Source organism: Oryzias latipes, chromosome 12, assembly GCF_002234675.1.
Source record: "Oryzias latipes chromosome 12, ASM223467v1".
Taxonomy (NCBI): domain Eukaryota; kingdom Metazoa; phylum Chordata; class Actinopteri; order Beloniformes; family Adrianichthyidae; genus Oryzias; species Oryzias latipes.
The window spans coordinates 18302805-18317023 of NC_019870.2; the positions used below are offsets into that span (position 1 = coordinate 18302805).

Below are 14219 nucleotides of genomic sequence, written 5' to 3' on the forward strand. Positions count from 1 at the left end.
GTGTGGCAGAAGTATGATTGCAGACTATTAAATAAAAAGTGGGGAAAAAGTTGTTGTGAAAGTATTTATATGTAACCCTAACCTTAACCCTAACCCATAAAATAAAACCAATCACGCAATTTATATGGGCATTCATGGAAGATAAATTTACATTTTTTGGTTTCCTTTGAGGCTTCCTGGGAGTCAAAAAAAAAGCACATAAGATGAGGATTGTAAATTTTAGTCAGACAATCTTAAACAAAATAAATACAGAATATTCTTAATAGTTGGTACACAGCACATAAGTTAAGCATAAATGATTACAGATTTCCACAGCACAAAAGACAAAAATGACAATATAAATTCTTCTGTTTAAACTGTAAAAATGAAATGCCTTTTGTCACATTTTACAAAGGATTCAGGCAGTGTGTCTGTCAGGTGAACGCTTTTTAAAAATAACCAGGTTAGTGTGTGCGGGTGTGACTTGCATACTAAACGGAAGCATCTCGGTGTTGGTGTGAAGAATTGTTGCTAAGCAGTGGTGGTTGCTAGGGGGTGGAGGGTTGAGACAGGTTTACAGTCAGTGATAGAATCTGAGGGTTTACCTACATTTTTATGAGCGCACGTGACATGTGTGTTGCTGCAGTGAGTTTCTAATTTCAGCCCCTGCATGGGGGAGGAATTGAGGTTTATTTTTGGATCAACTATGAAGCAGAATTTCTTATATATAATGGATTACAGCATTTGAAATATGTCCTACAAAGATTGCCATATTTTTTAAAAGCAAACTTAAATTTAAGTAATTTCATGAAGAATGCATCCAGCAGCGGCAGATTTGGGGTTGTTAGAATGACTCATTTGTTTCGTCTGTGTTTGCACCGCTTCAAGAGAGCCCACAGAATATCTGGCAGTCTTTTATTGTAGAACCAGCGCCCTCTTTGGCTTTCCCCGGAATGATTATAGAGTTTTACACAGCGGGGGGAAAGCCTCACAGTTTGAAGGTTTCCCTCTTTGTGTCTTCAGGAACTCTCCAGATTTTCATGCACACACGCTAATATAACCAATATACTTGTTTTAGCACACAACAGGTCCATTATTTATAACGTCCCTGGCATTCCTTCTGTCAGATACGGACTGATCCACTTGAGTAAAGGACACAGTGGGAGGGTTGGCTGGGCGTGACACGGGCAGCCATTTGTACGTGAGGTCTTGCGATGGAGGGTCCAACCGCCAGTCATAACGCTTCAACAGGAACATGCAGGCTTCCTGACAGGACAACAGTGAAGGGGTGGATAAATAAATAAACAAATCTGTGTTTCTCTGACTGTGTTCTTTTTTTAGAGGCGCTGCCACAGAGCAAAAAACAAGAAATGATAGAAGAGCTCATGGCACCCGCCAGCGCTGCCTGTGTGCGACTCGCAGAGCAGCAGCCTCCACAACACTTCACTTCTCTGTGATCACCATTCCAGGTCTGAAATAGCAAAGCGACATCCATCAGCAGCCAATTCAAATGGAACATGGGGTCATTTGGGCATTTGGGAGGGAGCAGATCTCACAGTTACATTTTAAAAATGAAAAAATGTCATTTATGTTAGTTTTTGATCGTTTAGAGCATCTTGCAAAAAAAACAAAAACTAGTTCATTTAGTAGAGGAGACTCATGATGTCACAGTCTGCACATCTTATCCTGCAACCCCAAAGTTGACCAATCCTGCCCACCAACACGCCTCCCCCTCCTCTTAGAGTGAAGATTTTTCCTTCCCATGGGGGGGGGGGGGGGGGGGCAGCAAGATGAATGAATGAGGAAGAATGAGAGAAGGGAATCGAGGAGGGATGATGAGATTGAGGGTGGGAGGGAATGTAGAATGTGGACTGGGAAGGATGAAGGAGGGAGATGAGTCACATCTCTGACCTAGATCCCCTTGCTATGCTTTATATTCTGGACACGTCCTCCTTAGGGTGTGTGCATGGGTGTGTGTGCGTCTGTGTTTGTGTGTTTGGAGAGAATAATGGTCAGCAGCTGGTCTTTAAAGAATAAATCAAAACTTTTGTGTCTTAAAGTCCCACTCCGATCATCTTTTGATCTATTATAAAAGCATTTCCAGTTGTCTTTTAAATGTAATTAAGCAATTTTTACCCAAAATCAAAAAACCTATCTGGTTTCATGGGACATAATTTCTGCAGAGCGGCAATAGAAAAATCAAGAGCTATCCAGCCCTGCAGTTTTGGGCCAAATTCCAGCTCAGATGAGGAAAACAAAAATGTACATGGATCTATTTGTCTGCAATTAGATACCTCAGAATGGGGCAGAGTAGGGAGGCAGTTGCCCACCGATAGTAGCTGTTATGTCACATCTACAGGTTTTTTCAAACGGAATTCTTTTGCCTGGTCCTGATTCACAACCATTTGAGAAAAGAAATACTTGGAAATGCCATTTTAAGCTATTTTTTCCATACATGTCCTCCATTGTGAGAAAAATGCCACAAAAACATGTTAAAAACACCAAAAACATGATTTTAATTGGACAAAGTAAAAAAAAAGTGACCAAATGTGATTTTGTAGAATTCTGACAACTAATCATTAAAATAAAGCATTTATTGTATTTTTCGGAATTTATTCTTATGTTGAATCCATTAGATAAACTTATATTCTCTCTATCATATGGGCAAAACACACTGAGCAGAAAAGCACACCATTTGAGTGTAAATGCAGCACTTAAACATGTTTGCAAAGCTAGAAGGTTGTCAAACATGGGTGAATGTTTAGTATAGAAGTAGGGAAATAAAGGGATTTGTGGATGTGGAAAAATACACACATAAAGCATTTGTGAGTGAAATAAAGGATGCCACTGTAATGTCTATTTTCTGTTGTGACCCATTAAAGTTGTGCTAATGTATCAAACATTAGCTGCAACTACTGGAAAACCCTTTTTAGAGTATTTCTGTCGTCTTCTCTGACGAGAAATACTGCGTTATTAGTGTCCCATATTTTGTTGAAGCAGTTTGTCCCACTTTGTTTTGGTTCTTAAAGGTTTATTTCATTTGTTTTGCATTTAAAAGTTGGCTTTAATTTTTAAACCAGACTTGGGTTAAACCATTACATCACACAAAGTCTTCAACTTGTTGACTCGTGTTCAACGTGTTTCAATCAAGATTTAGTTGCAGGAAAAAACTCTTCACACGTGACCCGACAGTTGTGTCTTGGTAGCCACAGGAGTTAATGAACTCTGGATGTGAAGTTTGCTTTATCTTTGGGGTTTTTTATGAACTCTTTGACATTTAGTGTCACTTGTTGGTTCTGTCCTTATCCTTTGTGTCACTTGTGTGCATTAAAATAGAACAAGCTGTTGGTTTCAGGACTGATTGATCCACTTTAAATTAGAGAAGCATCACCAACCTACAGAGAAGTGGGAGAACATCCAAGGAACTACACCTGAGCTCTTTACAGCCATGCTCAGAGTTTGAAATGAGTCATGCGTGTGTGTTTGTGTGTAAAGTGAGTCATGCCTTACATTTTAGACAGCTTGCCATGACACCCACATGAGTGTTATCGCTTTTAATTTGAAATAATCTGGCTACAAGGACATAACAAGGATGTATGGATAGATGCAACCGACCAAAGTGGGTCAAATAACGCACTGTGTTAATAGTCTGACTCAACGGATGTGAACTGCTGGGATAAGCTTCTCATTTGCTGCTAAGCACAATCTGCTCTCAGCCTTCGGCTCCTTCTTCAGGAGTTCTTTACTTGTTCATTACGGAAAAGAAAATCCTATGCAGATCAAATGAAAACAAACAAAATAAACAAACTTTTGTATAAAAGCAGTTCATTTGTACATTATTTATGCCTCAGAATTGTTTACCATGTGTGGTGAATTTAAAATAGCAAAACAAGCAACTATCCAAAATTACTGTTTTAATTCTAAAAGCATTTCTCTAAATTAACTTGATCTATTGCTAATTTCTAGACATTTACCTAAATAAATATTACTATGGAATTGAAGAAATTATTGGAGGAAGGATGGAGTCCTCAATGCAAAGTGGTTGATCTATTTCTATAATCTTTAATGAGCATTATCCGTGGTGCAGAAACTGTCTGGCCCCCCCTTCTCTTTAACAGTAATAGGTGTTAAACACCCAAGTTCATAAAGAAAAGAGGAAGTGACCTCACTCATCTATTACCAGAAAAGGATTTTTACAATTTACACATGCATTTTATATATACATTTTTTTCCCCATATTGGTTGGACAAAGAAAATACCTTTATTTCTGAGGCACCATTTGTTAAAAACTCTTACTGTAATCTCATTTGCATCTCTCGGTACTTTTCGATAATCAGACTATAATCGGCTTCCTTGAGATATGTTCAGCTTTCAATTTCTTACAAAAAAAACATAAATGCTTCTGATTTAATGTTTCACGGTGATACAATTATTCTGCTTAATGATGCTGTGTTGATTTGGAAATTACCCATTCAAATTACAGGGCAGCTAAATGGGCTTCATTTAAAAAAAAAAAGCCTAAAAGCTTGATTCATTACATTTTTTTTAATTTACCAAACATAAATACACAATACTGTCTGACTTCTGATGATTCCCTTAATTCAGGGGTCGGCAACCTTTTTACTCAAAGAGCCATTTGGGACCGCCCCCTAATAAAAAAGAAAGCACCCGGAGCCACAACCCGTTTTGACATCATTATATATATTATGCATGTATATATTATTCAAAGGTGCTCATTACGTCGATCGCGATCTACCGGTCGATCTTCAATGACATGAGTGTTGATCGCGGGCCAGAAAAAAACAAAAAGAAGTACCGGTACTTCTTTAAAATCCACCGAAGTCCTCACTGAGAAGTACGGGACTTGATTGACATGTAGATTGGCCAATCGGACATCGTCTGAAGCATACGTCGCTGAAAATGCACATTATGTTCTTTAAAGGATGATACCGTGGCCGCGTGTGGGCGGAGCTACTGGTTCTGGTCTGATCGCTGCATGGAGCGATGTGTTTATCAATGCATGGAAGACACTGAGAATGTGGAGAGATCAGGTTTATTATTTTGAAGAGTTCTACTTGGTAATCATGTTTCCATGTTTGAGTTCATAAAATCCTCCCAGGGAAAGTCTCTGCTTCAACTCCTGCAGGGAAAGCTGCGTCTCAATCTGACGCCCGTGTTTCCATCTCTCTGACAGAGTTTGAAGCCAAAGCCCCTCCTCCGCCTCTCTACCTGTTCACCTGTTCACATCCTCTGTAGCTGGGATTTGTTTCCCCTGCGCTCCTCAGTGTGTCCTACACAGGGAGCGCAAAATACGGTAGTCGGGGCGCTCCAGCACCGCACAAGGATGAAAGAGCAGGACGCAGGTTATAGCGGGGATAGAGTGGGTTAAGCAAATGAATGGAAGAAGGCGGCCCGCTGAAGAAATATTCAATATTGTACACATTTTATTATTAGTCAGAACTATCTTTTATTGAGAAAAATCTTTTATTTTATCAGTCCAGTACGAAAAAGAACATCAACAAAAGCTGTGTTGGGCAGTTTTTGGCTGGGTCTGGCGGTTTTCAGATGACTTTTCGGCTGGAAAACTGTGACTCTATCTGGCAACACTGGCGCGAACTCTCTGTCATCAGCGAGTTGGCCTCTGCCCCGCGGCACGTCAAGTTTCCGGCAGAAGATCGGAGTGTTTATTGAAGCCGCCCCGCGTGCCTCTCCCTGCTATCAGCTCTGCAGGTCTCGCCCGATAAATACGAGCTCATTACGAAGCTGTTTTTTACGTGGTTTGCGCTTCGTGCGGAGCCAGCAGCGCCTTTGAAATGCCATGAAAAATGAACAAACTAAAATAAAATGTAATTATTATAAAATACTCATTATTTTCCAAAGTCACAGGGAGCCACAACAGAAGGATGAAAGAGCCACATGTGGCTCCGGAGCCATGGGTTGCCGACCCCTGCCTTAATTTATTGGTGCTTAAAGTCCCACTGCGATCATCTTTTGATCACTTATAAAAGCGTTCCAAGTGGGTTTTCTTTAAAATCACAATTATGCCGTTTTTAGCTAAAATCAATTAAAGGGTATCCTTTTCTTAGGACATAGTTTCTGCAGGGTGGCAGTAGTTATTACAAAATCACCTCTGAGTTGTGGGTGGGACTACTGGTGACCCTACTTCCTGTCATCCATGTGTTTACATGCTCTCCCGCTAGCTTACAACCCCCAACACACTGAACCTAATAGTACTGCGGCAACAAAAATGGCATGCTATCTTAGAGCTATCCAGTCTCACAGTTTTGAACCAGATAACAGCTCAGACGAGAAAAACGTACATGGATCTATTTGTGGATGCATCAGAATGGGGCTAAAAAGGGAGCTTGTACATTGACCTATAGGTTAAACGTGAAAGCTACAAGCTCTTTCAAAAGTGAGTCTCTAAATGTCGGATGATTATTTGTGGCAATAATCAAGTTTAAAAGCTTATACAGAACTTTGGAAAAACCTGTGCTTTCAACATTATCTTAATGTTTTTGCCAGCTGCCTCTTTCCAGTAGCTTTTCCATGCCGCCGCCTCCCTGGGCTCCACGATACGACTCCTTCTGCAATATTTTGCTCCGTCTCTGATGCATCTCGAAGCTGAATCAGAGCTAGAACATCAGCTTCTTGAAAGGATAAGAGGGAACAACACAACATCTATGTGATGCTGAAGTCACAGATGAGGCTACCATGATGTTCTGCTTTAAAATGTTGTTTGTTAAAATATTACTGATACTCTGGATCATTTATTTTCCTGCTGTGTATACAGGTACAAAAACAGGGAAAAATACGTTTTGAACGTTTTTATTTCTAAGGTAACATAGATATTAATAGCTTTAGTAAAATAATTTCAAAGTAATTATTAGATCCACATGTCCATTTGCACAGAAATTCTGTTCAGTCTGGGTCCCTGAGCTGACATTCACGTCTCTGCGTTCATGTCTGTGCCTCTGAAGCCTCGATGCTCTTTACTCGGCCATACTTTCTCTTTGGAAGTACTCCAGAAAAGCTAATGACTGCTCACTGTTTTAAAAGCACAACCCCTTTCTTTGTCTGCAGCATTGAGCAGATACGTCTGAGCGTGCTTTAAGCCTCCTGTAAAAAAAAAAACCTTGTTTGTCAAACCCTTTGACCACGAGGAATTGCACCCCTGCTCTTCAAAGATGTAACTGCATGAATTGGCACACGAGTGCAATACCTGTGTTTTGTCTTTATTACACAATGATTGCATGAAAACTGAACATGCAACTGTGATAGCTCACACAACAGCAGACCTAAAGCTTAAACACTTAAACTTAAACCCTTAAACCTTTAAAATGTATATTTCTTCTTTGATTTTTTTTTTTGTGCTTTGATTTTTAATTCTGCCAAAGAAAATAAAAAACAAAAGGTTCCCACATCCAGAAAAAGAGCTTTGCTGCAAGTCTACGATGAAGAAACCACGTTGATAAATTAACAGATAATTGATGTTGTAAATAAAGCAACATATTAGACTTTGTAAAAGCCATCAACTGTGATCAGTGGCTGATTAAGGTGAGGCTTTAGAAAATGCAGATCTTCCATATATGTGTGTCGTGCAGCATCACATCTGTTTGTATGAGCTTCCACTCCTAGGAGTCATTTTAGGAAACAATGGTTGTTTTTCCTCACCTTCTTGTTTCTAACTGTGAAGTGAATGACCACAAGACTTTTACTGCTTTACCACCAGTCACTGAAGTCACTGAAGACACTGGTTCAGTGCTCTGAAAGCTTTTCATTGAACCAACATAAAGGTTCCAGCAAGCAGCAGAAAAGTAATTGCATACTCTATATCTCTACACCATAAGGGGCACTTTCTTTTTGTTGTCTTCCTACTCCTTCATGTTAATCACAGAAAAGGGAAAACAGTTGCACCATGTGACAACCAACACAGAGAATTGGTGTGACCCGTGTGGTTTGACAGCATAAGCCAAACGCATGACTCTTTTCTGCTTGCAAACTGAATAACTGCAAGTTGGAAAATCAGCATGAAGCTAATTTGTTGCACAAAATGGGTCAACAGAAATAACTGGAAATGTGTGCTATCCTGTTTAGATTTGGACATTTATTTGATAAATTGCACATATGTAAACTGGATTTTGCAGCACTTGGAGGCTGGTTTGAAATATTCAATAATATTCAAACCAAGATGCAGCACAGAAACACCCTTTTTCCAAAGGCCCTCATGAAACTTCTTTACTTCCAATTACTATCACTTGTGAGTATTTTCATGTGTGTCTAACTTTGAAGCTGTTTGGGACTTTTTTACCTTTAAGAAAATGTCGGTGAGCTTGGATCCGATGCAGCTCCGAGGTCCATTGCCGAAAGAACAAAGAAAGCCCTCCTGTCCAGCATTCCTGCAAATGCAACAAACACAGAAAAAAAGCTAAATGTATATATACATTTAGTTCATATATGAACTAAATTGCCAGACTGCATAAAGTCTCCTTTCACCGTCTCTGCTGACACATTTCTGCATTTTGCATCTTCCTCGAAACCAACATGGGTTTCCAGTGAGTGGAAAGAAGAACTGACTCAACTGAGCCACTATTATTCAAACATTTCACAAAACATATTCAAAGGTCATTTACTCAAGGAACAGTCTGTCTTTACAGGAAAAAAGAAAGTTCCAGACAAAGCACACACCCAGCTGGCCAAGTAAACATCTTCTTTTAATGAAGTTGGATTTAACAGACAAGCCTGCAGGTAAGCAAACTCCCAAATTGGTCATTGAACAGCGACATAATGTGTTGCCCAGACTCCCTGGGTCATTTATTATTCCATTGCTAGCTAACACCTCCAAAACAGACGTGGAGAGCGGTGGTCAGTGAGAAGTTTGCTGATGTAACGCATATTGTGCCCCCGGTGTCTAATGCATCCTGCCTTCCTGAAACATGAACCCTGATTAAGGGCAAACAGGAAGCATTAGTGATGTGTATAACTCAGCTGTGAGTCAGATGGTTTGTGTGCGTTTTAGAGAGATTGCTTTAAAAAAAAAAAAAAAAAAAACCTTTCTCCCATCTTTCTGATGATTTAATGTCCTATCAAGCTCATTCTGAAACTCTAAGATGTACAGTGTACAATGTGATCCTGTATCACTAAGGCACAGGGTCAGGCAGTCCCTGAACAAAAGTCTTTAACAAATGTGATGAATGGAAGGGAAGTGTAATCTGGTGACAAGTCTGATTCACCTCAATGCAAAAAAACCCAAAAGTTCCAGAGTGACAGAAGCAAAGATGGTTGCAGTTCAACAAACTAATTAGTCAGAATAGGGAAATGTAAGACTAAAATAAAACTGCATAACGTTCATCTGACCCTAATTTTCCTGCTCCTAACCTACAAGTTGATCCTGATTTTCTTGATTGAAACATTTGCTTTTAGAACTTCAGAACTTTCTCATTAATTTTAGCAAAAAGTTTCATTTTTGAGTCTTTTTGACGACAACATTTTGTGGGGTATTGGAGGTCGTGGTTGTAGTCATGTTTCTAGTTTTTCTTGTTACCTTCTGTTTCTGGTTCCTCTCATCTCAGGTTTTTTTGCTTTCCAGTCTCTTTTTCTCTCCCCCCACGGTCTCCTGTCATCTTAATGGGTGCCCCTGTACTTATATATATATATATATAATATATATATATATAACCCCCGTGTTTTGTCCACTTGTCGCCAGATCGTTTTGTGTGCCTTCTCGAGTGCCGTAAGTTTTTTAGCCTTGTTTCCAGTGTTCTGTTCAGAATAAAGGAGAGGTCTTTGTGTTGGAGCTTCCAGTGTTTGCACCGGAATCCTGACAAATTGTGCCTTTTTAACAGAAAATGAGCACAATAGACATACAGTGATACAGACTCATCTAGGTTCATCTTTATTTTAAAGAATGTAAAGGTTTTATAATATTTATAGACGTTTGCAGGACAAAACAGAATTGTGTAACTGGCTGGCCTGGCTTTGCTGATGTACAGCTGATCTAAAAGATAACTTACAATTTCTTTCTTTTTTTTTTGTTTCCATTATTTTTGAGTCACAGAGGTGGACTGTGCACACAAGCTTTACAGTAATGCTTTATCAGTGGTTACTCTGGCCCACCTCAAACACAGACTGATTATGTCCGGACTTAAACATTTCTGGTTAATCAGCAGATCAGTCAGAGCACACGAGGTCCAGAGGAAATGATGGTGGAAAGAGTGGAACGAGGAGAAACAGCTGAATGGAGACAAAAGGTGCTGCAGTAATGTAGAGTGAGGAACAAGTCATCTGCACAAGGACTGGGAATTTTAATGCATTTTTTAACCAAAAATAACACAAAAAAGATGTGTATTTTTAAAATTTGTGCAGCTTAAAATCCAAATAAAATATTTAGAGTAAAAATAAGTTTAAAATGACATAAATCCTTTGAGCTAGTCATAATCTTTGCACATTAATTTTCCCCCAAAGCAAGGGAAAACGCAAACCTATTGCATGTTGGTAGATCGCCTTTTTCAAAAATCTTAGACAGCATTTTGTCCACTCTAAACACCAATATTGATGAAATTAGTTTAAAATTAATTAATTAAAATTATCTTTTTAATGCAAAAATCTGCAGAAAAGAGCATTAGTCATGAGGTAAATTGAAAGATGTAATCGTCTGACTATTCAAACTCCACAGAAAACATGATGGCACTTTCTGTCTCATGAGGGTGTTATGCAAACACAAAAAAATAAAGAACTAAAACTTCTTGTTTCAGATTCAGCACAAATGCGCAGCACCATTCGCTGAAAAAGCTGGGATTTTTATCTGTTCGTGGTAGCATTTCCGTTTCACTTTATCTGAGGCCAGAGTCTGTGTGGGCGTTTGCCTGATGGGTTGTTAACTTGCCAGCTTCACTACTTGTATCCAACAGAAAAAAGCTCATAAACACATATGAATACACGCACACAAGCCCACACCATGACAATATGCACTCGGACAATATATACCCGGCAACAACAAAAAGCTAAGATGAAACCTTGGTGATTGTAGGTGGGCTTGTTATGTAACAGGACTGCAGTCATTAAATTAAAGGGCCAGGTGGCATAACAAAGGAGCCAGGAAACCATCATAACAGACAGGAAATCAGTCTGACTGACAGATGGAGAAGCAGAGCGAGATGGATGGAGAAGGAAGGAGATCACTGATCGAATGATGAACAGAAGGTTGGTGTAGATAAAGGATATAAACTTGTAATAAAAACGAAAATTGTGTGGTTTTGAGAAAATGATAGCAACATTTTGACATAGATCAACATTTTAACCAATAAAAAAAGATATAATATTGTGTTCTTATGTTTAAAAAAAACCCAACAGATATTATTTTTCATGTAGACAAAGATACCAAAAAGACCCTAGATTTAATTCTCTAAAAATCCTCACATTGTAATTTGACTTTCCCGACCTGTTGCATAAAATTGTTACCACCTTGCTGCATCTTCCACTGATGTTTTTTTTGTTTGCAATTTTAATGAGAGCGCTTTCTGGAATTTTATATCACTCAGCCTCAAGGAAAGTCTCTGACTCATTCTTCAACCCCAGCCCTACTGCACACAGTCACACTCAAAGCACAGAGGGAATCCCCATTGGTAAAAATAGGGGCGAGGTGGCCAGTTACCATAGCAGCAGCTACCTGTCTGTTCATTCATAATTCTGTTCTTTCTTAATCGCTCCATTGCCTCCATATGCAGTAAAAACAATTACAATTGCCAAATTGCGGTTGTAATCATGCACGGATAATTAAGGAATACATGGAAAAGGCAGGAAATCCCACACATGCACACATTTAATCTCCTTTTAAACTGTCTGGGCCTTTTCTTTTTGCAATGTAAAATGTTTTGAGTGATTTTTCAGATTCAATGTCGACAAGCTTGTTTTTAAAAAAACAAAACTAAATGCTAGGTTAAAAAATATCTAATCAACATTGACTCTGTTTGAAGTTGCAGAAACCAATCAAGCATTTCTATTATTCTCTTCTTTTTCTATCATCAGAGCCACTGAAAAAGATTTGATTTTAGGAAAATGACTCAGAAACAACCCGAGATTGTCTCTGACTCATACGTCTGGATCCTACCACACGCTAAAAGACAGAAGAGGAGGAAAAAGCAGCTGCTCCCCCCACCCTAAGGAAACACAGAGGGAACCCTATTGGTAAGGAAAGTGACAGGTGACTGGTTTCCATGGCAGCACATACATGCATTCATATTTTTTTCACGTCCTGTGTTCCGCCTGAAGTGAATGTGCATGAATGATAGTGAAAAAGGTGAATAGGGGAAGATGAATAGAAGAAAGGGTTGACTGGGAGAGGGATTTAGTGAATGAGCCAGGCAGGGATTCATTTACTGAGATGGGGCTGCAGACACACAATCATTGTGCATCTCTTATTGTGTTCATAGGGCATTTTTTTCATCTAAATTGATCTAAATAATTGCTGTGTGGGCTGTTAAATGTGATTTTTCAAACATCTTTGGTATACTTATATAAAGATGTGGGTGGATGTAATGACAGCTTTTATTTAGAATATCATTTTCGTCCATTACAAAACATCAAACTAACCACATCTAACCACAGACAAGCTGCTCTTTACAAATAACCAAAAATGACCCAAGACCACAGACAAAAGCAGAGGTTTTAGTTATAGTAAAATAAAAAATTAGGATTTTTTTTGAATCTGCGACAGACTGACAACCTGTCCATGGTGTACCCTGCCCTTGCCCAACAGCAGCTGGGATTAGCTCCAGCAACCCCGTGACCCCAAGAGGGAATTTGTAAGGATTCAGTGGTTTGGTTTTCTTTGTCATGTTTTTGGTTTCCTTGTCAGTCACACCTTCAGGTTCATGATCCACAGCTGTCTTCAGTTCAGTTAATTACCCTCAGCATTTTTAAGTGTCTTGGTTTCTGTTCATCCTTGTCAGGTCATCTGCTCTGTTTTGTCACAGTTTTGTTTCCCCTCATAGTTTTGTCATGTTTCAGTTTGCTAATTAAATGTTTTAGTTCCTGTCATCAAGCTTGGTCTCCTGCATTTGGGTCCTCCACAACCAGTTCGTGACAGAATGACCTGACCAGCTTGGACCCAGCAGGGGAGTTTTCCATCATGCCCATTCCATGCCTTGCCTGATGAGTTCCTGCAGCATTGTTCATGCTATGCCTTTCCACATCAAGCCCATCTGTTCCTGAGGGGGATTGCCGGGACCATCCTTCAAGCATCAAGTTTCCTGTGGAGGGTCACCGGGGCCGCTCCTCTTCATGTCTGTTCCTGAGGAGGGTCGCCGGGCCCACACTTCATGTCCCCTGTCCCGGAGGATGGTCACCATTCCCCCTTGGCTGTGTCACCTGGTCCACAAGAGGGTCACCAGTGCTGCTCCCCTTCATGGTTCCTGTCCCTGGGGAGAGTAATTGGGACTTCTACACTTCATGCCTGTTCACAGAAGGGGTTCTGATGCCCCTCACTTCCGTCTGGCTGCAGGAACCCAAACTGTTCTGGACTTGTTTTTTCATTTTCTGTTCCTCCAGGTCCCCTCCTCCTAGGGGTTTTTGGGCATCTGGGATCTGCCCTTTTCGGGAGGGGTACTGTAAGGATTCAGTGGTTTGGTTTTCTTTGTCATGTTTTTGGTTTCCTTGTCAGTCACTCAAGTTTCAGGTTCATGATCCACAGCTGTCTTCAGTTCAGTTAATTACCCTCAGCATTTTTAAGTGTCTTGGTTTCTGTTCATCCTTGTCAGGTCATCTGCTCTGTTTTGTCACAGTTTTGTTTCCCCTCATAGTTTTGTCATGTTTCAGTTTGCTAATTAAATGTTTTAGTTCCTGTCATCAAGCTTGGTCTCCTGCATTTGGGTCCTCCACCACCAGTTCGTGACAATTGGCAGGTTCAGAAAATGGATGAATGGAGTCCTTTAATTTAAAATGAAAGTGATATCCACTCAATTACATTAAAGATAAGTAAGATTGCAACAGCTTTTTTTTGTCTTTGCTATTGTTTTATGTTTAAAAAAAAAAAAGCAGAATTAAAGGCACAGTACGCAAAACATTCTAAAATATTCTTTGCTGCATTCTGGGTAATTAGTTAGGAAAGTTGAAATGAAGAGCTCAGGCTGTCGATAAAACAGAAATTGAACTGGCTTCCCTGCATTGATATCTGAGAGGTCAATACAAAGGATTATGATCCTGTCGGTCAGATCGCAAGCTTTTCTACCACCACCTCTGAA

The 14219-nt window shown here is 39.7% G+C and overlaps 1 protein-coding gene across 3 annotated transcripts in view; it reads right to left on the reverse strand.

Annotated features, from left to right (window-relative positions):
- Positions 1-204: 204 nt before the first annotated feature.
- LOC101158370 (cytochrome P450 26B1) overlaps positions 205-14219 on the reverse strand; it is a 28916-nt gene continuing 14901 nt past the window's right edge. For 2 of the 3 annotated variants that reach the window (XM_020707794.2, XM_011481931.3), the window contains 2 exons: positions 8291-8378; positions 205-1245 (listed from right to left, as the gene is read on the reverse strand). In XM_020707794.2, coding sequence (XP_020563453.1) covers positions 1054-1245; positions 8291-8378 — 280 coding nt within the window. In that variant the 3' untranslated portion in view covers positions 205-1053. Of the gene's footprint in view, positions 1246-6144; positions 7099-8290; positions 8379-14219 lie in introns of those variants that run through there. The other variant, XM_020707795.2, reaches the window with a different exon arrangement.